General features: G+C 31.0%; 1 protein-coding gene across 2 annotated transcripts in view; it reads left to right on the top strand.

Moving 5' to 3' along the window:
• Positions 1–21,697, top strand: part of LOC140046375 (rRNA N(6)-adenosine-methyltransferase ZCCHC4-like) — a 34,285-nt gene that overhangs the window by 2,875 nt on the left and 9,713 nt on the right. For both annotated transcript variants that reach the window (XR_011844770.1, XM_072090999.1), the window contains exons 3-10: positions 330–516; positions 1,240–1,331; positions 1,701–1,773; positions 1,871–2,090; positions 2,543–2,643; positions 3,638–3,768; positions 4,193–4,320; positions 13,690–13,819. Coding sequence is in view for 1 of the 2 variants with exons in the window: in XM_072090999.1 (XP_071947100.1) it covers positions 330–516; positions 1,240–1,331; positions 1,701–1,773; positions 1,871–2,090; positions 2,543–2,643; positions 3,638–3,768; positions 4,193–4,320; positions 13,690–13,819 (1,062 nt within the window). In the remaining variant the exon portion in view is untranslated. The remainder of the gene's footprint in view (positions 1–329; positions 517–1,239; positions 1,332–1,700; positions 1,774–1,870; positions 2,091–2,542; positions 2,644–3,637; positions 3,769–4,192; positions 4,321–13,689; positions 13,820–21,697) is intronic.

Here is a 21,697-nt window from a genome sequence, read left to right as displayed (position 1 = left end):
ATGCACCCATTTCAAAATTAGAGACTGACCTTTTTAGACAACAAGGATGCACCATGATTTTTTTTTTTTTTTTCAATTTCAATTTTGGTAAGCAACTTGACACTAGTAATTCATTTCGCCTTTTGGTTACCCAATCTTTTGGGTTTTGAACTCTTTTCTTTTATGTTTGTTAAATGTATTTTTCTGACAAAAATAAATGAAATGAAACCATTGTTCATTGAGGTGAGGTACCATTTAGGTTTTTTGATGCACTGAATTTATTTACAGATCAATGGTTGATATCTTTCAATTAGTTGATTAATAACCAGTAAATATTTCTTTTTTAACAGATTAATAAAGCTTCAAAATGTACCTGAAAAAGAAAGGATATTTTGTAAGTCTTGCTACAAATTGTTGCTGCAGAGTGAAAGAAAGAACCACAACAAGAAACATGAATTACAAACTGGACTAACATTGGATCAGCTTAGTAAACCAAGTGAACTACTCATACCACTGGAAAACAACTCAACTAATGCTGTTAGTCTTAAGCTCTGTCTACACTATCAAACTAGTTTGACAAAAAAAAGTGTGATGTGCCCAAATATGGTAGAGATAGGGTTAAATATGGTAGTGATATGAAATCATCATGCCCATATATGGGCACATCACATTTTTTTTGTCACATAAAAGTTTGATGGTGTAAACAAGGATTTAGCTATTTGTTAATTTATTGTTTGGGATATATTTATACAGTACATGAAGAAAATAATACAAATAGTTAATAGTAACACCATATAGAAATACTACATAGTACAGTAATAAGTGCAGTAACAACTACTAAAGCTTGGTTCCCACTAGAACGTAACGCAAGGACGTAAACGCAACTTAAGCTTGGTTCCCACTAGAACGTAACGCAAGGACGTAAACGCAACGCAAGCGTTTTAACCAATGACAAGCGAAGTGATAGACAGTTAGCAATCACAAGCGAATAAGCCACCGCTTGTGATTGGTCAATTCACTTGCGTTGCGTTACGTCCTTGTGTTGCGTCGCTAGTGGGAACCACGCTTAAGTAGTAGTTTTACAATGTTGTTCTGGCAATTTCATCCCCTGTTGTCTATCACTTGGTTAACAACCCTACCAGTTGAATCACTTTCTAACAGAAACCAAAAATAGTGGCCATATGTCCCAAAAGGATGAAAAGGAACCAATCAACAAATTATTCAAACAATTTAAAACATTGTTTTTCTTCTTCATTTTAGCAATATTTGTTTTCTCGAAAGGCAACAGAGTTTATTCTTGATACTGTCCAGCACCTGGGGTATGAACGTGTCTTGTGTGTTGGTGCACCCAGGTAAATTTATAATTTTGTCTTATTTGCCAATAGATTATCATTGTCTTTATTTCGTCACGGTAACACTTGTTCATCTCAATGGTGTTTTTCCACAAAGCCGTAAGACACAATTTAAAAAATTAAATTAAGAGTTTAACTAAAACTGAACATCTTAATTTACAATTAAATTATTAAATTAGAATAAATTAAAATTGTGCAATTGTTTATAAAATCCAAATTTACAAAATATAAAAGATATGAATTACATAATACTGGTTATACTGGACATCCAGGGCATACAACCACTACAAATTTTGTTGGAACAAGAAACACAAAAGACTTTATAATCATAAGTTTAAACCCTTTTTTTGTTGTATGTTAATATTTCAGAATACATGAAGCGATACAGAATGACAAGAGAAAAAAACTGGAAAGTTTATTATTAGATATTGACCACCGATATGTGAGTTAAACTTTTCTTTTTTGATAATTAAATATTTCATTCAAGTTTGAGATATGTAATTTTGTACAAACGTTCACATAATGTTTACCTTGTACAGGTTCAATTCTACCCTCCTGATAAGTATTGCCGCTATAACATGTTCAACAATCATTTCTTTGATGGTAAAAAGAGTAGAGATATTTGTTGTGCGTTTCTACAACGCAACAATGGTCGTGGCGTTATTTTGGTGACTGATCCACCATTTGGTGGGCTCATAGATGTGCTTGTTACAACCATGAAGTATCTACAAGAAACATGGAGACGTGCAATAGAAACAGGTATAAACGTTTTAAATTGTGAATATACATAGCTGCTAGCTAGTCCATTATTTAGAATAAGAAGCTGGGGCCCCATCAGGAATTTGAAATCAGCACTGCTGACTCTTATAGCATCCCCTGCATCTAGTATCTGCCTCAGACGTATTAGATGTCTTTCCTCTGGTCAAGGTAGGCACTGGACGAGATAAGCTCTTGATCAATGATAGCACCACTTTAAACCGTCTTGGCTTAGTTTCATCTATCATTCAGATGAATGTAAGACTAATTGACAATAGGGCCTAATTTGCTACCTTGATGTCATTTTTATGATATGCTCATGTGCAAATCGACTGGCACGTCAACTGCTAAATTTTCTCAAGCAATAACATTCAATACTCCTAAATGAGCAATACTAGATAATAGATTTCTTTTCTTTTTTTAATCTGGCTTAATATTTTTAATTTTGTTTGCAGGAAAGGAATCGGTTGAACTGCCGGTTTTTTGGATTTTTCCATATTTTTTTGAGCCAAGAATACTACAGAGTTGGCCAACATTTACAATGCTAGATTATAAGGTGACCAGTGGTGTGTTTTTATTTTGGTACTAGAATATAGAGAAAAAGTAATTATAGAACATGCTTTCCACGCAAATATAATGTTTATACTGCCCTCTATAAAAGTTTTTTTGTTAAGTAGAGTATTTTACTTTATTTACTTTTTCTTGTGTGTTTGTTTGATTATTATGAGAAATTTTATTTAAAGATGTATTGTCCCTTTTACTAATTCCAAAAAAATATTTTAAAAAATTTCGAAAAAAGTGGGTCATTTTGAAGTATCATAATAGGTATTAACTTTCACCCAAAATTAGTCGAAAAAAAAATCATTTAACTAAAATACAGACGTTTTTTTGTTCAAAAAATAACTTTGACTTTCAGTCAAAGTTTTCAATCAAAACATATCACATGATGCAACGCGCTTGTTTGGCTACTCTGTATACATAATCATAAAACTTCCTCGCGATCTGTGTTAGAACACCTTTTTAATCGTGACGAGTTGTAAACAATCCTAATTAGCTTCATGCATAATGCATACTCGTTTTTTGAAATTTTTGTTTACTTTCGCTCGTGGCGATTTTCCATACAAAATGTAATAAAATTAATTTACCTGTTAATTACGTAAACTTGTTGTTTTTGGCTCAAATTTTTTACTTAAAGTGAATAACTTTAATATTACTTTGATATGGCCAATTTAAATTTGGAATATTTTGAACTTCATTTTTTGTGTTTCAAGGGACAATACATCTTTTATTTAATGATAACATTGTTAAGGTTTGTTAATGGCTGCAGAAATGTATAGCAAAGTTATGAAAATGTTTATGTGTACGGTGTATTTTCAGGTAAAATTTTCAATCAACAACATTTACACATGGCAAAGGTGCAGCACCCTGAGAATTGCCTTGCAATGATTGCTAAGCACTAACAAATCGACTCTCCATTCAAATTATTTTAAAGTATTAGATATGAAATATATATTGTAAACTAATGTTGTTTTTATAATAATTGTTTTTAGGTAGATTATGAAAATCATGATTTCTTTAAAAGTGGTCCAAATTCCAAGTCCAAAAAGAAAGGCTCACCAGTAAGGATTTTCACCAATATTTCTTCTAATCTCATTCCCCTCCCAGCAGAAGAAGGTTACAGGTGAGATTTATTATTAGTTTTGTTTCTTTCTTCATTGAAATCTCAAAAAAATAAATATTGAACAATCTTACAATCGCTGTTTTAAGTAAGACAACTCACACAATATTCTATTCATCCAACAAATTCATTGAAAATAATAATGGATAAACAAAATGAAACATAAAAATTAATAAATAAAAGTTATCCATATTCACTCCCTTAATTATTCTGTCTATTTTGTGCCTAGCTTACCTGGATAAAACGACATAGCCCATGCTCTCCAGAGAGAGGACTTAGATACTAAAAGTAAAATTTCACTCCTGGACCATAATGGACTAATGCGCAACCACGCCCTCGAGTGGGAAACATTCTAACGCACCACTGTCATCATTGTGTTAAAAGAAATTTATTTTGTATTTTATTGTGTATTTTTTTTTTTTTTTAGTTTTTGCAGTATTTGTAACAGATATGTATCCAAAGAGAATAAACATTGTAACTTGTGTAATTCATGCACTTCAAAGGATGGAACAACATACCGTCATTGTGACGAATGCAACAGATGTGTTAAACCAGGTATGTATAAAATGTAAATGCAATCCAACCATTAGCCTTGCTTATAATGAGGCAGATATTAAATATAACTCTCCCAATACCGGACACCTTTGGGCTGGCCTAATATGTCTGGTTTTTCCAAAAAGTCTGGTATTTGGAACGTGTTTCTAATGGTAAAATAAATTTGGACCTCAAGAAAAGTCTTGTTTTGGGAGAGTTTTCGGTTTTTGGAGAGTCCGGTATTTAAAAAGTTGACTAATATTTAAAAATTTTCTTCATTGGGTGGCGTGCTTGCTTTTTAAACCACAAGGTGAAACCGACTCGCTAAAAATGTTTTTAGAACAAAGCATGTACGATCTGCTAAGCCATGTATTTGTTTTGAATAGTTTAGTGCTATACCAAAATTTCTTTTTTTCTCATTGATTCTGTCCTGTATTTATATTGAATCCAGATTATCTTAGTACGTTAACAGCGCGCTTTCCAAACCACAGGGTGAAACCGACTCGCTACCAATTTTTTAAATAACCATTTATTTGTTTCTATTAGATTAATTTCATACAAAAAATTTCTTTTTTCCATTGATTCTGTCCTGCATTTATTAATATTGACCCTACTTTTAATCATCGTAGTACGTCAACAGCGTGCTTTCGCTTCTGGACTGGACGATAGAAAGAGACAGTGTTTGATTTCAGACCATGACGATTGTGGAACATGGACGGAATACACGTTGCACTCGTCACGGTCTATCTAATTACCGTCTCTTTCGTCCACTGTCCAAAAACAGAAGCTAAAACTAATTTGTGCCTTTAGTACATCATAATTGTATAGACCTCATAATTGTCCATAATGACAAGCACAAAAAAAACATACATAGTCTCTACCACCAATAACAACAGCTGCTTATAACAACCAATAACATATCAAAGAAGAACGTGGGAATGTGGTATATTTATCTCATTACCATAAATTAGCATAATTACATTGGTCATTAGATTAACTTGATTACGACCATTTTTAGCCCTTAAATTCATTTGACACAAATTATTTTACTAAATTCAAGTTGACATAAAAAAAAACATGCGTCCGAGTTGACCCATCAACATACTTAGCCTGTTATAACTGTGGTTACTAAGTCTCCTTTATTAATTATCCTGTTAATAAAGATATTAGTAACAGACTTAACTTGTTTGTCAATGTATATTTTACCTTTTTAAGTGGCCTGTCCCAGATTAACTGCCACCTGAATAACCCAATCAAACAGTGGCTTGATTTACTAGGAAAGTCGGGCCAGGCTGATTGTTGTTGGCCTCGGTATGTTGATATTGATTTTGATGTTTATTAGCAGAATTTGAACAATTTGTTGTGGTTTTATAGGTCAAACATTCATCCTCTTTTCAATATAAAGCTCTGTCCACACTATCAAACTAGAAAAGTAGACTATGTGTCCAAATATAGTAGTGATATGACATCATCATGTCGATATATGGGCGCATCACGTTTTTGTCTCATAAAGTTTGATAGTGAAAATTTATTTTTGTCGAAATGTTTCATTGAATGTGTTTGGGTAAAATTTGATCAATCAATTTTTATTTATATAATTTGCGTCAAATAGCAAGTTCATTCGGCAATTATAGGATGTATGAAGAAATCGTTCTTGTAAACTAAGTCTCATGTGAGGCTTAGGTAGCAAAGTTGTTGAACAGTATACAACAATAGCACTAAGTAAGATTTGAACCCCGGAAACTGGGATTAGAAGCCAAGCATGTTGACCACCAAGCTACAGCTCCACTGCATATAATTTGATTGATTTTATTATTTCTTGTAAATCAAATTGCAATGTACAGTACAATTAACATCAAAGAGCCAAATGTATTGAATGTTTTATTAGCTAAACTTCCTATTGGTGCACATCCCAATGAACCGCATATGACAATTTGATGTCCCAACATTAAATGTCACTCTTAATTTCAATGTGCCATGACTTCCTAAACACGATCTTAGAACTCTGCCTTATTGGATAACGTAGGGTTATAATTGGTACCATCAGCGCACAGTTTTTTTTAATGCAATTCTCTTTGAAAGTTCATATCAGTTTAGCCAGTGGTATGATGAAAAAGAACATTTTGTTTGTACAGTAGGACTGTTTAACGCTCTTCCCTCTTGCCCTCCCACCTCTTGCCCTCCCACCTCTTGCCCTCCCACCCCCACACACACAGCCCAAAAAAGGTATATACAGTATATTTAGCTTGTAGTAATGCCAGATTTTTATAAATAAATAATACTCTTTTTTAAACAAGCGTATTGTAGCCAACTATTTAATTTTTTTAATATGCTGCTAAATCAAACATTAAAGATATAGTAAACATTAGAAGCATAATTATATCTAATACTTAAAAATTCACTGTAAGTTCATTTCAGTTTAGGCAGTGGTATGGTAAAAAAGAACATTATCTCTAACATCAAACTGTGCGGGGGTGGGGGTATGTAGTTGTTTTAGCCATAGCCAGGTATTTAATTTATTGAATCTAACATTTAAGATAAATACTTTAGAAGTGATAAAAACATGGAAATATCTAAACCTTTTGATTTAACTTTAAGTATAAAGGTTTGGAGAAATGCTTAATATTGCTGGATTAACCCCCAGAAGATAATCCCCAGAGTATGATCCCTAGGGTATGGTCCCCATGTAGAAACCGAGGACAGGACAGTTTTATTGACTTAAACTATAGAGATTGAATTGATATCTGGCAATATCAATCTTAATAACAGATAAAGATCGCATCATTGATTTAATTACAGTTTTTGAAACATGAAGGCTGAAAAAGTTGTTTAAAAAAAGAAAGTTTACAATAAAATTAACGATTTTATGAATTTTATCTTAAAACTGTAAAAATTCAATCTGGCTGCAGGGTTGATAAGCATTGAGGAAGTAATTGTAAGATACACTGATTAAATTGTACCGCTAATAATAGGCAAGTCAATTAAACTTGGTGTTTGATTGATAGAAATTAGTAGTGGACAGTTGACCTGAGAGAAGGGTCAATTTGACCTGTGCTGCGGTCTGGTATCTATCAATAGTTGTTGGTTTTAATCAAGAAATTTCCTGTAAAGGGGAAAAAAAGCAGGCTGTTATTTATTGATGTTTAAACGAATTAGAAGAGACGGTTTTGCTAATTTATTAATTTAAAACAATTTAGTCTACTTTTTTACGGAATTTAACAACGATTGAGTAAGTGACTTTTGTGTAGACAGTTTGTACAACAAACAAATTAAAGAGGATGCAATATTTTATAAATTATTGTAGGTATTCCTTCGTTATTCCTTTTATTCTTTTTATAGGCAAACAATACTAAGAAAATACTCCAACTCAGCTCCTGGCATTAATGAATAAACAATATATGAAAAAATATTTTTTTAATATGGAGATAATGTTTTATGTATACAATATTTACAATATTATCAATACAAAATTTCTTATTTATTTTCTTCTAATTTAAAAAAAAAATATTTTTTTATTTGTTTAGAAATATAATATATTTGTAAACAAATTAAAAAAATAAATTTTTTAAAATAAGACAAACAAAATAGTAAGATTTATCAGTGGGTGAATGTTTTGTGCACAATAATAATACTTTTAATTGCTTGGCTACCAATCCAAATGTTCCAAATGTTCTGGGTTCAAGTCAACATTTTTTCTAATGACAAATGACAACTCCACTCCGAAAGACTTTATTTATGTGTATATATTTGTGTTGTGAACAGGATTGCCACCTTTAAGAAGAATAGTGAATGAATTCACTTATGGTTATCCTTGGCAATTTGTCTAAATATAAGAAGAAAAAAAAAATACGGTTCACCCCCTTCCTAGTATCTCAATAAAACTGAGCTATATCCATTTTTGACAACTTACTAATGTAATAATAGGAACGAATGCTACTGAGATTTAGATAACTAAGTTTGACACTTAGTAAAGACTGTAGGTAATTTAGTCAGATGAGTAGATGTGACACCTCTCTGCAATACGAGTTCACTACCCCCTTCTTACCCATTATGTTCCCTTCCATTTGCCAATTAATAGATTACCATAATTTTTATTGTAGCCAGGTTTGAATAGCAAACCCACTTAATAAAGTTGTCTGCTTCCCCTGTGTGAAAACCAAGTTCCACTTTTGAACTCCCAAGAGAGATATACATTTAACCGATTTAAAAGTTTGATGTTAAAAAAACAAATATATAATTCAGTCGTAAGCTTATAGTATTATGCATGATATACAAATGATGAATGTTTAAATGAGTTGTACGCTGATAATATTTCATGAGTTAAAAAAATAAAGCAGTCAAATTTCTTCAACAAATGAAAAATTCTCTCCATTTAACGAATAAATATATGGGCACAACACATTTTTTGTCACATAAAATTTGATAGTGTAGACAGAGCTTTAGTCATTGACAAATGCTAGGCCGGGAAGCTAGGCCATTAAAAAGGCAATTATAATATATACTGTAATTGTAAAGTTAGAAACAATAATTAAATAAATGTGAACGAATGAGTGCTCCAACTTCAGATACAGAGTAGAACACAGCACAACAGGTTGATTTCCAAACGTGATCAGTCCACAACATCGCGTGGCAAAAACTCTGAAAAGGTTTACAGAAAGCTGAACATGCATTAGAGTCGTTTATTATCACCATTAGATATCACTTTTCCATTAGATAGTGCTAATTCCAAATGACACGTTATACGAAATTGACCAGTCAAATTGCATGAATACAATCAGGTGTGTTATAATAGTACTGTATATATTATATTTTATTGAATCCCATGTTTTACTACTTTTTGTGTCGTACCAGTAAAATGTAGGTCCTTCTGTATTATATCAACAAGTTTTCTGAAACTTCTTGGAATAAATTATATCATGCAAAATATATTGTCAGTTTAAGTTACCTAAAATCTAAATTTTGACAGAATGTGTAGCTTTACTTTTCTGAACTCGTGCTTCCAATAAACTTATATTTTACAGATGTTGCATGAAATATAGATATTTTTGTGTTGATGTTAATTTGCCTTGACTTAAACCAAGTTATGTTTTCTGTAACCTGTATAAGTTTTGGCATATTGGTCTTTCCATAGTTTCCTGTTGTGAAGAGCTTCATGTATTCAAAAGTATAGATTTCAATTCTTTTAAACAAGAGATGATTTATGTGATTCATTTCAAGAAATATGTTCGTTTTAAGTTCCTGTTGTTAAGTACTAGAGGGTAGAGTTTATTAAGGAATGCAGATTGGTTTTGTTTTTCAATAGTGTTAACAGTGAATTTTACTGTGGAACATCATAAATAAATTGTTTTGAACTGAAAAAACAAGAATAACATCCAATCTATATCATCTTCCTTTACTGTCATGCCAAACCATCTATGAGTATTTAGTTGCACATGGGTTGGTCACATGTAGCTGAGCTTCATGATTTCTTAAATTTTGTTTTCCACTAGTTTCATATATTGTTCATTTTTTCTGTTATTGTTAAAAATGTACAGTATTGGCCCCCAAAAATATGAAAAATGAAGATTAATAAATCATACTTTAAATAGGCCAGTTTGCAGGGTTTTTTTTCAGGTAAATTTTTTTTCTATCCAGTTTTTGGTCAAAGTGAATAACTACTGTATTACATAACATTAAAATGGCATATTAAACAAAATATATCTTCAATCAATCTATTTTAATATATTTGTTGATATTAAGTATATATTGTAAACAAAGTCTGTAGAATCTAATATAATTGTTATTGAATTTAGTATAGCATTCATACAAACACATGCTATAAATCATTGTAATAACCTTTTTTAAAGTTGTGTGAAAATACTCAGATCTTAAATTTCATTAAACACTTTTAATAACAAAAATTACCAATTTTCACCTCTTTCGATTACAACCTGTTGACAAATCTAACCCTTTACATACTCTCGAAAGGTACTGAACCCAAATTGTTAGCTACCTCTAATTTGGCTATGTTTCAGCTAACAACTGTTCATTTTCTAAGAATCCTATGTTTTTAAACCACTGACTTCTGGGTGGTGAGAATTTTAGCCTGGTGTTCATGATAGTTGAATATGTCACATTGCCAAACCACTGCTTCCTATTTTTGATTGTATTATTATATCTTGTCAATAGAATATTATGTAACATAATCATTGAAATTTTCTTCTTTACTTTTTACCTAGTGTTGTCGCAGCACATTTTTCACCTTGTATGAATTACTTATTTCTAGCACAACATCCTTATAAATATAACTAACTGTGAAATATGTAGTCAACTCTGGGGCCTGTCAAGGAGTAAGTTTGTGAATAAGTTCCATACTGTATGCCTTATATTTGTACAGTATGTGGGAAGCGGCCTTATAACCTTTAAACATAATAACTTAACTTTATAATAATTTTTCTGTATGGTAATTTAAGTACATCTGTAAACTCCAGTAGTATCATTCTCAAATATATATTCATCCATACTTCATTTTGGGGAGTGGTGGAGGTTGTCCATCTAATCCCAAGGTACAGGGTTCAGTCCTGACCTAGTGCCAGGGTTGGAACTCACAACTTTTTTACTCCACTCCCTAAACCTAAAATAAAACTTAGTTTATAAATAAGCATGATCAATTATAGTTTATCTATATTATAATTGGCGAGTTTCTCGATGTTGGATGCATATTAAATTTTTTCAATATTTTTTCCACTCAAAAAACAAAATTGCCTATACATTATATACAATGGGAAATACTCATTTTTTGCCATTTCCATCACAAAAGCTACTGTACCCATTTCATATTAAAACAGTTAACATCAATCACTTAATGTACAGTATAATCCCTGCTTTGTCAGCACCTCAATTCAAAAGCCATAAAGTAATAATGTCTTTATTAAAGTTTACTATGTTTTCTAAGTGAACTCTAAAACACCCCATCAATCATAGTAATAACATTTAATTTTGATTTAAATCATTTCAGATTACCAGAGATTATAAATGTCCACATGATGACCTTTTAAACATAAAAACATTAAAGAATTCTCATTTCCTGTCCAAGGGCAGGAACTAGCGTCGTCGTAACATATTTTTAATCAAAATGCAGATAGGCATGAACGCATGCATGTGAAATTCTAAATCGTTGTCGGGTCATAAATGTAACACAATTTGGTTGTGTCTTCAGGGTACAGGACTGCACACATTATTCTCATAGTTTCACCTATATACATTACTTAACTTTTGTTACTTTATTTTAACACAGAGGCACCTCTATTCATTCAGGTGCCTTAAACATCTGCAAACATAACACAAAATCTTTTATTTATTTCACATAGATTTACATGCATCTTATTCTGATATTTATACAGATGACCCTCCAAATACCAAACTCTCTGAAAACTGGAAACTCTCCCAAAACAGTCATCTATTCTAGATTTCCAAAGGCTCCTAAATTCTGTAAAATAAGACATTAAGGCCAATCCAAAGGTTTCCAGTACTGGGAGAATTGATTGTATAAGCTTAGATCTAAAACAAAATACAGGGGAGCAGTAACGGCAAACCGAAAACCTTGTATGTTGTCCCACGTAGAATTTGTATCTATCCTGAGCGGAAATCGCCTGTCCGCTCCGTGTGTGTAAATGATCAAAAGGAATGACACAAATTCTATATTTTTATTACTGTTAATGCTTGTATGTGTAAATTGGCCTTTAAGAGAGAAGACAAACCCCTCACTGTTGGCACCCTACCCTGGTTGGTGTCATTTAATTTAGTTGACTGGAGTTTTTCTTGGTCTGTCTTGGCCTTGTCCATCCATCAGCATTTTTCAGATAAAATCTATCCTATTTTTTAATCTTGTCAGAATGTCAAAAATGATCAAGGAAAAATATGCAATAAATTTGCTCCATGTCTTTTGTCCTAGCATTTGCTGTCAAAAATTTGATGTCAACTTCCGATCTTTGACATTGCTTTGATATTTCAAATTATGTTAATAAACTGAATAATCAAAAGTTATTATATACATTAAGAAATGTTATTCTGGTTTAATTTTGTATTGAGCAACCCGGCCTGTACCAGCCTACTGTTGGACAACCCTCAGTGGCCAATTGCCTTGTCTGCCTTAAATAGTAGGTTCAGAGTAATGTAGACCTCAAATCTTGCAAAAAGTCAAAGAGAGGGGTTTGTGGTTTTTTTTTTCAAGAAAAATTTTAGAAAATACCATTTGGTACATATGATTTAAGAAAGCTTGTAGCCTAGGCCCGGGCCAAAAAAATAGCAAAAGTAGTCACTTAAAAACCTTAAAAACCTTGTTTCATGTGAAGGACCCAAATGTATAAATGGAAAACACAAAACTTTCTGTGATATCCAAGTTCAACAATCAAGCAATACAAATTCCGAATTATCTTTTCTTTTTTCAACCTCGTACAAGCTTTATTTTTTTCTTGATGGTCCTGTTCATCTTTTGAAGTATTTTAATCTGTATTTTAATCTGTATTTTTTTTTTTGTGATGTATGAATGAATGAAATATAATCATTTGCTTTTGAAACACCTGTCTGTTCAAGATTTTTAAATCAATTTTGAAGTAAAAATGACTCTGATTATAAATTTAATGCCCCATTGCAAAATTACAATCAATGACCCTATTATATTGCTTATGAATATAAATCTAAAGGTCTCTAGTGATCCTAGGGAATGGAATTCTCCAAGGGACTAAAAAAGTGTCAGATGAAATGAAATTGAGAGGTTCATTCATTAATCAATGTATGTTTTTCTTCTATCCTATCTCCTTATATCAAATGTTAGACATTTAGTTAGTCATGATAAGTACTGGCCAATTAAGTAGGTCACTATAAAAACGATTAAAGTTTAGCGTCATTAAAGTTTATAGGCCAAGATCTATTTCCTCTCAATGTATGATCTATGAGAAAAATACTTTTTTAAATTGTTTAACCATTCTGAAGCTCTGCCTACACTATTAAACTAGTTTGACAAAAAAAGTGTGATGTGCCCAAATATAGTAGTGATGTGACATCATCATGTCCATATATGTAATGGGCACATCACATTTTGTTGTCACACAAAGTTTGATAGTGTAGACAGAGCTTTAGAGTTGACACTGTTCTGATGTGATTGTCACTTTCTTTTCTTGTCTTCTTAGTAAGGATCCATTGTAAGACTTGCAAACAGTGTATGCTGCCAAACCATGTCATTTTTTTTTCTTGTCTTCTCTAGTAAGGATCCATTGTAAGACTTGCAAACAGTGTATGCTGCCAAACCATGTCATTTTTTTTCTTGTCTTCTCTAGTAAGGATCCATTGTAAGACTTGCAAACAGTGTATGCTGCCAAACCATGTCATTTTCTTTTCTTGTCTTCTTAGTAAGGATCCATTGTAAGACTTGCAAACAGTGTATGCTGCCAAACCATAGGTGCAACGACCTCAAGTCTGGCTGTTATATCTGTGGAGAAATGAACCATAAACATAGATACTGCCCTCATAGGGGCAAAAAGTAAGTCTTCATGAAACAAAATATATATTTCATCATCCATTATTTATATTCATAGTTGTTTTTACTATACTATTTTTACTACTATATATATATAATATAAGGAGCTGTAGCTTGGTGGTTAACATACTTGCCTTCCAATCCCAAGGTCCAGGTTCAATCCTGTCCTAGTGCCAGGGTTGTAACTCTTTTAACTCCACTCCTTGCGCCTCAAATGAGACTTAAGCATAATAAATTATAAAATAGTTTATCCATCCTGTAATTGGCGAGTTTGTGCTTGCTGTTGGATGTGTATGAAATTTTAAAAATAATAATAATACTAGTACCTTTTTATGTAATTTAAATTTTTTTATAGTATAGAAAGATATTGTATTTATTGTCTTAATAATAAACTCCTAATACAGCTCCTAATTAATAAACATTTTTATTCAAGATATAGATAAATCAAGTCTACTAGATTTAAAATGTTATGATGTTGTAGTGTAAATACATCAGAATAGAGTTATAATCATTCAATAGATTCCTGTCCTGGTTTTTAAAAGCACAAATTATTTTACAAATTGTTTAGGTTGTAAATTCTAAATCATGCTCAGGTTATTAAACGTAAAACGATTAATTTTCGTACTAATTCATAAAATTAATTCCCACATTGGCAAATGTAAAGTTGTTCATGTTGGGTTTATTAAACCCAATTGATTGCGTGTTCAAATTAATAAAGGCTAATTTATTTGTGTTATTAAAGCAGTTATATCTTATTCTTATTAACTCAAAAGTATTTATACTAACACACATTACTATTTATATGCCTAGTGTGTTATCATTATTGACATAATTTCATCAAACATCCACATACAGTACAACTCTTCATAACAATTTTTTCAATCTTCTATCAACTAAAAGTCGTAGTTAGTCATGTCTCGGGTCACATTCTATGGTCACCGTACAGATAGGCTACTACATCAGTACTTCTATGAATGGATGACTAGTTGGTGACAAGAACGCTAGTTGGTCATACCCAGTTTTGATTTTACGATCATTCGGGAAACCACCTCACGAAAATATGTGTTTAACAAATTTCTTTATTTCACCCTGATAAAGAATTATCGTTATCCAAAAGCTTGACATAGTCTTTCTGGCTGTTTTATTTTATTGTTTTTATTCAGCTTTTTTTTAAATTGTAAATAGAGTCACTGATACGCACAACATTGTAATTTTCAGGTTTTTTTTTATAGGGATTAATTTTTTTATAAAATTCAAATTTATTGGGGCATGTTTTAAGAAAATTAATTCATGTAAAAGTATTAAAACGCAAATTCAGTTATGTTTTTGTGTAATAGAGCCACTGATACCCACAGCATTGTAATTGTCAGGGTTTTTTTTATTAAGATTAATTTTTTTATACAATTTATTGGGGCATGTTTTCACCAAATTAATGCATGTAAAAGTAATAAAACGTGTTATGTTTTGCTATTAAGTTCAAATTGATACCTGTATGTAACATACTCAATCAAAAACTGTTTTTTAGTGAACACTCACTAAGCAGGAAACAACATCGATGAGAAATTAATAATTTATCTCAAAATGACCTACATGTCAAAATCATTTTGATGTTTTATGAAGAGAATCTTCTCGGTCAAGGTTGAGTTTTCCCCCTTGAAAATTATTTTCCAAAAAAAAAGTTTATGTTGTAACTTTATTATTAATTTTTTACATTATTACACTTACAATAGGAGGTTATGTTTTCTCCTGTATGTTTGTCTTTTTGTTTGTTTATTCTGTTTTATTTATTCTTTATTTATAAATTTGAAAACAGAAACTTGTTTATCAAAATGGTGTTATTCCACTTTGGTTGTACCATGAGAATATAAATATTTAAAACATTTATTTATTTATTTATATATTTAGATACTATATAATTATGAAGTAAACATTTATTAATTTATTATTATTTTTTTATTCAGGCAAAAGATACATTTTACAATATAATCAAATCAACAAATTAAACAAACACAACGCATGAAGAAAATATAAAATCATAGTCACTTGCTGCCAGGAAACACAAAAGCAGCCTAAGCCACTGTCACCAAGTGTGTACCTCCAACTAATGACTACTATTAATAACTAAAGCCTTGTCTACACTATCAAACTTTATGTGTCAAAAAAATGTGATGTGCCCATATATGGACATGATGATGTCATATCACTACCATATTTAAGCATATCACTACCATATTTAAGCATATCACTACCATATATAGGCACATCAAACTTTTTTGACAAATATAGTTTAATAGTGTAAACATGGCTTTATACAAATAATATAAATAACATAGATGATGACTTAAAGTTAAAATCATAAAGAATTGTGAAATGAAAATGTAGATCAGGCACTGCACACACTCACTGGACAACGATGACATTCTCTCCAATGTCTCCATAGTCAATTTTTACTGAAGGATGCCTGATGATGATGATAGTTTTATATATGTAAATGTTTATTTTCTTAAATATTAGTTGGTGATTTATTAATGTAATATAAAACTTGAAAAGACAGATCATCAATGCAATCACAGAGTATGAAATTAATATTCATATCAATCATTATAAAAGATACAGTTGATAATCTACGTAATTATTTTGCTTTAATTTAATACGAAACGTAATATGAATTGCTAATGCCGGACACTCCTAATGCTTTGCCTCGTGAGAATCCCATGCGAAATATTTAATGAAAAAATACATGTTAATATCTTGCACGATTACAATTGTAGACATACAGTCGGTTTAATTAAATAACTATGCGGCATCTATGATTGCGAAAAATTAGAGCAGCTATCATCGGTAGCGGCAAAGCTTATTGGAGAAGATTTGTTTGTCAGACGTTTTCTTAGCCCTGGAAAAGTTAACTGCTCCGTTCATATCCTGAGGGAATTTGATGTCTATCCCTGGGGAATAGGCAGATAGATTCTAGTGGTCTGATTGAATTTCACAGTATTTCCTGGTGGATTTTTTATTTTCTTCATGTGGTTGTATCATTAATCATAATGAACTTGTATTAATTATGATAGTTGTTTTGGTTAGGGTGTTCAGTATATTAGGATGATGCACTCCTGTATGGTGGAAATATATTTCTATCAGTTTCGGTTCACTGAACTTTTGATATGTACGACTTTTAATGAACTGTATTTTTTTTTTCTAACCATGTCTTTTTCAAACCTGTTAATGATTAAAAAATGAACCCCAGTAGAAATATAGATTGCTTAGCTGAATAAGCTAAAAATTTAAAATTCATTTATTGCTGCAGATCATCATATTTCTCTAACATTAGGTATCCCAATGAAAGCGCACCGAGGGGTATCACTTTTGAAATATTGACGAAATTCGAAAAAGTAGTATGACTTTGATGTTAAATAAATCGTATTCAGTCTTAATTAATACTTACAAAATTTATATTGTTTGAAAGTACTTGTTTTAATCTATGTATAAGTGTGTTTATAATTAAAATTAATGAATTAGTTGCCGAGAAAATGCGATTTTAAAACGGTTCTAAAATCCCGTCGAGCCGATTTCCGCGCGTTGAAAACCTCATCGGAAAATCCCCATCAGTTTTCAAAACACGATCGCACGATTACCATTGGAGCTAGCGGATTAATTTTTGTTGTATGTTATCAGGCTTTAAATAAGCTTTAATTTGATACGAAAATCGTCTTCTATAAATAGGTTTTTCGTAACGAAAAGTCAATTTTTGTGACAACAATCCAATTTTGATTCACCGTTTATGGAAAAATATTATGGATTTTGGTATTAAATTATAGCTAAATCTACATTGAAATCGATAAAACATAGTTTACAAACGTATTGTGCATGGTAATTGAGCGAACTACATTTTAAAATGGTGCATGAGGCGTAAATCCCGTTCAAAATTTTAAAGATCCAACCATTATAATCCGGTGAATATTGTAGTGAGTAAAATATTGTACTCTAAAATACGCGCGTGTTTGTTGTGGCGTTTTCCGTTAAATACATTAATGCACCCTATCAGCGAATGGTACGTTCCATATTTTGAACACGTTGTTTAGTTTTCCTCGCTCGAGTTCGACCGGCTCGACGCGAGATGTGTGACAGCAGCGATGTCGGAGATTGACATGTCCTTTTCCGTCGTAGAATATCTGGTTTTACACATTAATTTAACAACTTAAAATTGATGTAATGTGCGGAAGATTTATTATGCAAGTATACAATGCAAATGCGTTAGGTTAAAATGTACCGAGGAAATTTATTAAGCTAATTTACCAACGTTACATTTGACTCTGTATACGGCGGCCGAAAGTCATTAACTGCGACCGAAATACTTTAACGGAGCGACTACTGATCGCGAGTAAGCCTTGACTTGGCCTAAACTTTAGCTCCGTATTTCAATTTAATAACGTAATAATACGAAAAGAAAACAATTTTTATAATGTTATATATACTATTCAGGTAAACAATTAATTGTTTTAATTAACATTGATTATTTTAAATGAGTTTATTTTGACCCATATTGTGCGTTTGCCTTAAAAGAGCATATCTTACTTAGCAGCCCGGCTTAGATTTGGTGACATAATCATATGGGCCTAAAATCTTGTTTTACGTATTCAAAAGTTATATATAATAGTATTTATGATTGAAATTATAAATATAAAGTATATTAAAATATTCTAATAATTATACTTACCGAAAAATAGTGTAAAAGAAAAGAAACAGTACACACCGTTTTTAACATACTTTTTCATTTTTTCTTTTTATAATTTTAAATTTCACCATTACAAAATTTTTTTTTTTTCATATACACATCTAAAATATATTTATTAATGAAATATACACTACATTCTAACAAGTACAAAAAAAATTAAATGAATTAGTACAGTAGTTCAAAAGTTACAGATCATTGAAAAATAGCAGTTTTTTCATTTTTTAGGGAATTCCAGCAAAAATGGGCGTTAAATGCTTTCCTACCACTTTGCGGACCAATAATTTAAAAAATAGGTTTCGTTGAGGCTCCAAAAAAAATAGAGTTGTACAACTCTGTGATATCTATAGGTTTAACAAAATTCAAAACTTTTAACTAATTATTGTAAAAGTTATAACCTTTTAAAAATGCTTCCAATTTCAACTGCAAAAAACACCATTTTTAGGCAAAAAATCGTATATTTTTTTACCACTTTAAATAACCATAACTTTAGAACGGGTAATCGGATTTCAATCATTTAAATCGCAAAATGCTAATTACATTAAGTTCTTTATGGTTAACTGAAAGAAAATGTAAAAAAATTAATCTGAATTTTTTCATTGGGATACCTACTAACATTAATACTGATTGGATGGTGATTGTTGTTATTGCTTACCAATCCTTAAATTCTTGGTTCAAATCCTGATTAAGTACCAGAAATATTCTTATAGCAAATATAATGCTACTATTTCACAAGACATATGTTAAGGAAAACAGTAATAATTCATCATTTAATTCACTAACTAGTATTACATATTGTACATCAAATGTGTTCGTTTTTGTTCTTCGTATACAACTCTTTTTTTTGGCTGTCATATCTTGGCAATGAAATCTACATTATGTGTCATAGAAAAGCTTACAAAAACATTGCACCCTTGAAATGTTAATTGCCGAGTGCCAAATCATATCAACATACATCGTTTAACACCAATTCCCCCTTGTTCACATTTAACAAAATGATAACTCACAAAATAAAACCAATGATTGCTGTCTACATAAGTTCTGAACTTGCTTCCCATGGACGTGATGAATTGTGGGATAAACACGGGACCCGACACGGGACCTCCTTAATCAGATCATTTATCTAATTATCATTTGGCTGACGAAGCATGTTGTATTGGTTTGAGTTTTGATGGGATGTTTCCTCCACTACTTTTGAACACCAGGTGAAGGCCAATGTACTGCTGTAGGCCTTGATCATATCCTACTACTTTTAACACCCTAATATTTATATAAGATAAAAACCCCTTGTCATACAAACAAATTATCCATCTTGTAAATTTGTTTACGAAATTTAATTCAATCATTTTATGTATATAAAGTATAAGCAAACTACTTTTAACATTGTAACATATAAAAGAGAGGAAAAATATATAAATGTATCATAATAAAAGTGGAACAAACTGAGGAGACAAAAACAAAAGAAATTTTATTTATTTATTTATTTTTTATTTATTTATTCAATTTCCAGGTATACAAACAGAAAGAACCAACATTATACAAACAAGCGTGGATGGAGTACCCTGAGGATTGCCAACAGTGCAAGCACTATCAAAGTGGCTCTCCAATACTCCAAACCACATACATTGATCATTAACATTTTTGCCAGCCAATTCCAAGGTTCAAATCCTACCTTTTTTCTTATGATAAAAATCAATGCCATTAATACCAAGTATAAGTACAAGTGCAAGATTAATTCTGTAGTTTAAAATTTCACTTTGATATGAATAGATCAAATCATTTAATACTCTACCACTCCATAGGATTTTTAAAAAAAAAAGATAAATTAAATTATTTATGAAGAACAATATTTAAAACTGTTACGTCAAGAAATCGAGCGGCGTTTTTTGTAAGAATTATTTCTTTTTTAAAGATCTCTTGTGGTTATAGTCTACAACATTATGATCAATGCTGTAGGCCAAATATTCTTGTAAGCAAAGAAACCAAGCATAAACCCAATTGTTACCACCTAATATATGTAACAGCATTTATTCTACAACTAGGTTCAAATTAGTGTTTTTTTGTAAATGAGTCACAAATATAAATCCAAGCAATGAGTTAATATAACGAAAAATATGCATATATGCCATTACATTTGTATTTATTTGAGTAATACATTTTGGGATTAAATTTGTGATTAATTTAATTAAAATTGTGGCAGATGAGGCTTCTGGTTAAAATATGAGTGATTTAACGATCTATATCTCTTAAATTTTAATCTCTCTTTCAATCCGGTATTTAATACTTATCCTATGGGTATAATCCTACACGCTTTTGGTTTTATGATATATGTCATAATATTGTGTAAATATCGGTTTATGTTTGCATAGTCGAGTCATGTGGTTCGAGTTGTCTAATCCCAAGAGAGAACGCTGCCAGGGTTTGTTAGTCGTCGAAGACAGATACGACGCTGTTTTCAGCAGAGTGTTCTTCCGTTATGTGAATATCATAACAGCATACAAGTATTACCTTATCATTACTCATGTCATTTTGAGACCATTGAATCATGAGCCACTTTATATATATATATATATATATATATATATATATAGTATACAACATATTAAAATTTGAATATTGAAGTCTGAAGAATATTGGTTTTTTTCCCATAGTTTGAAAAAAACATATTTAGTGATATATTCATTGTGTACTTCGTAATCTGGAATTAGTGTAATATGTAGTGCGTGCACCATTTTTAACCATCTTATTTGGAAACACTCAGTTTCAGACAGTTACTTCAAATTCTTCAATTAATAGCTTGTTCGCCTACTGTATAATTTAATTTCTTGGCATATTAAAAATCATCCTACTTAAAATTAAATTAAGAATACATTTTTTATTTCCAAGTTTTAAGTATATTAATTGAATTTTCATCAGACTACATTTTAAAAAGTTTCTAGTGAATCTGAGTGTTTTGTTAATTTAATTTCCAGGACCACTTAAAAGAGGGTTTTCAATTATTTTAACTCCATTTTTCAATTACCGGTATGTATATTGCGGATTATTACTCCGAGTCTGGTTTTTTTCAGGGTAAACAAATTCATCATGTCAAGAAATAATTTATGTAAAGATCAACATAAAAAAATGCAATATATTCTGTTTATAATAATGAG

Source organism: Antedon mediterranea, chromosome 4 (assembly GCF_964355755.1).
Source record: "Antedon mediterranea chromosome 4, ecAntMedi1.1, whole genome shotgun sequence".
Lineage (NCBI taxonomy): Eukaryota > Metazoa > Echinodermata > Crinoidea > Comatulida > Antedonidae > Antedon > Antedon mediterranea.
Note: the sequence above shows the minus strand (reverse complement) of the source record. Positions and strands in the feature narration are given on the sequence as shown.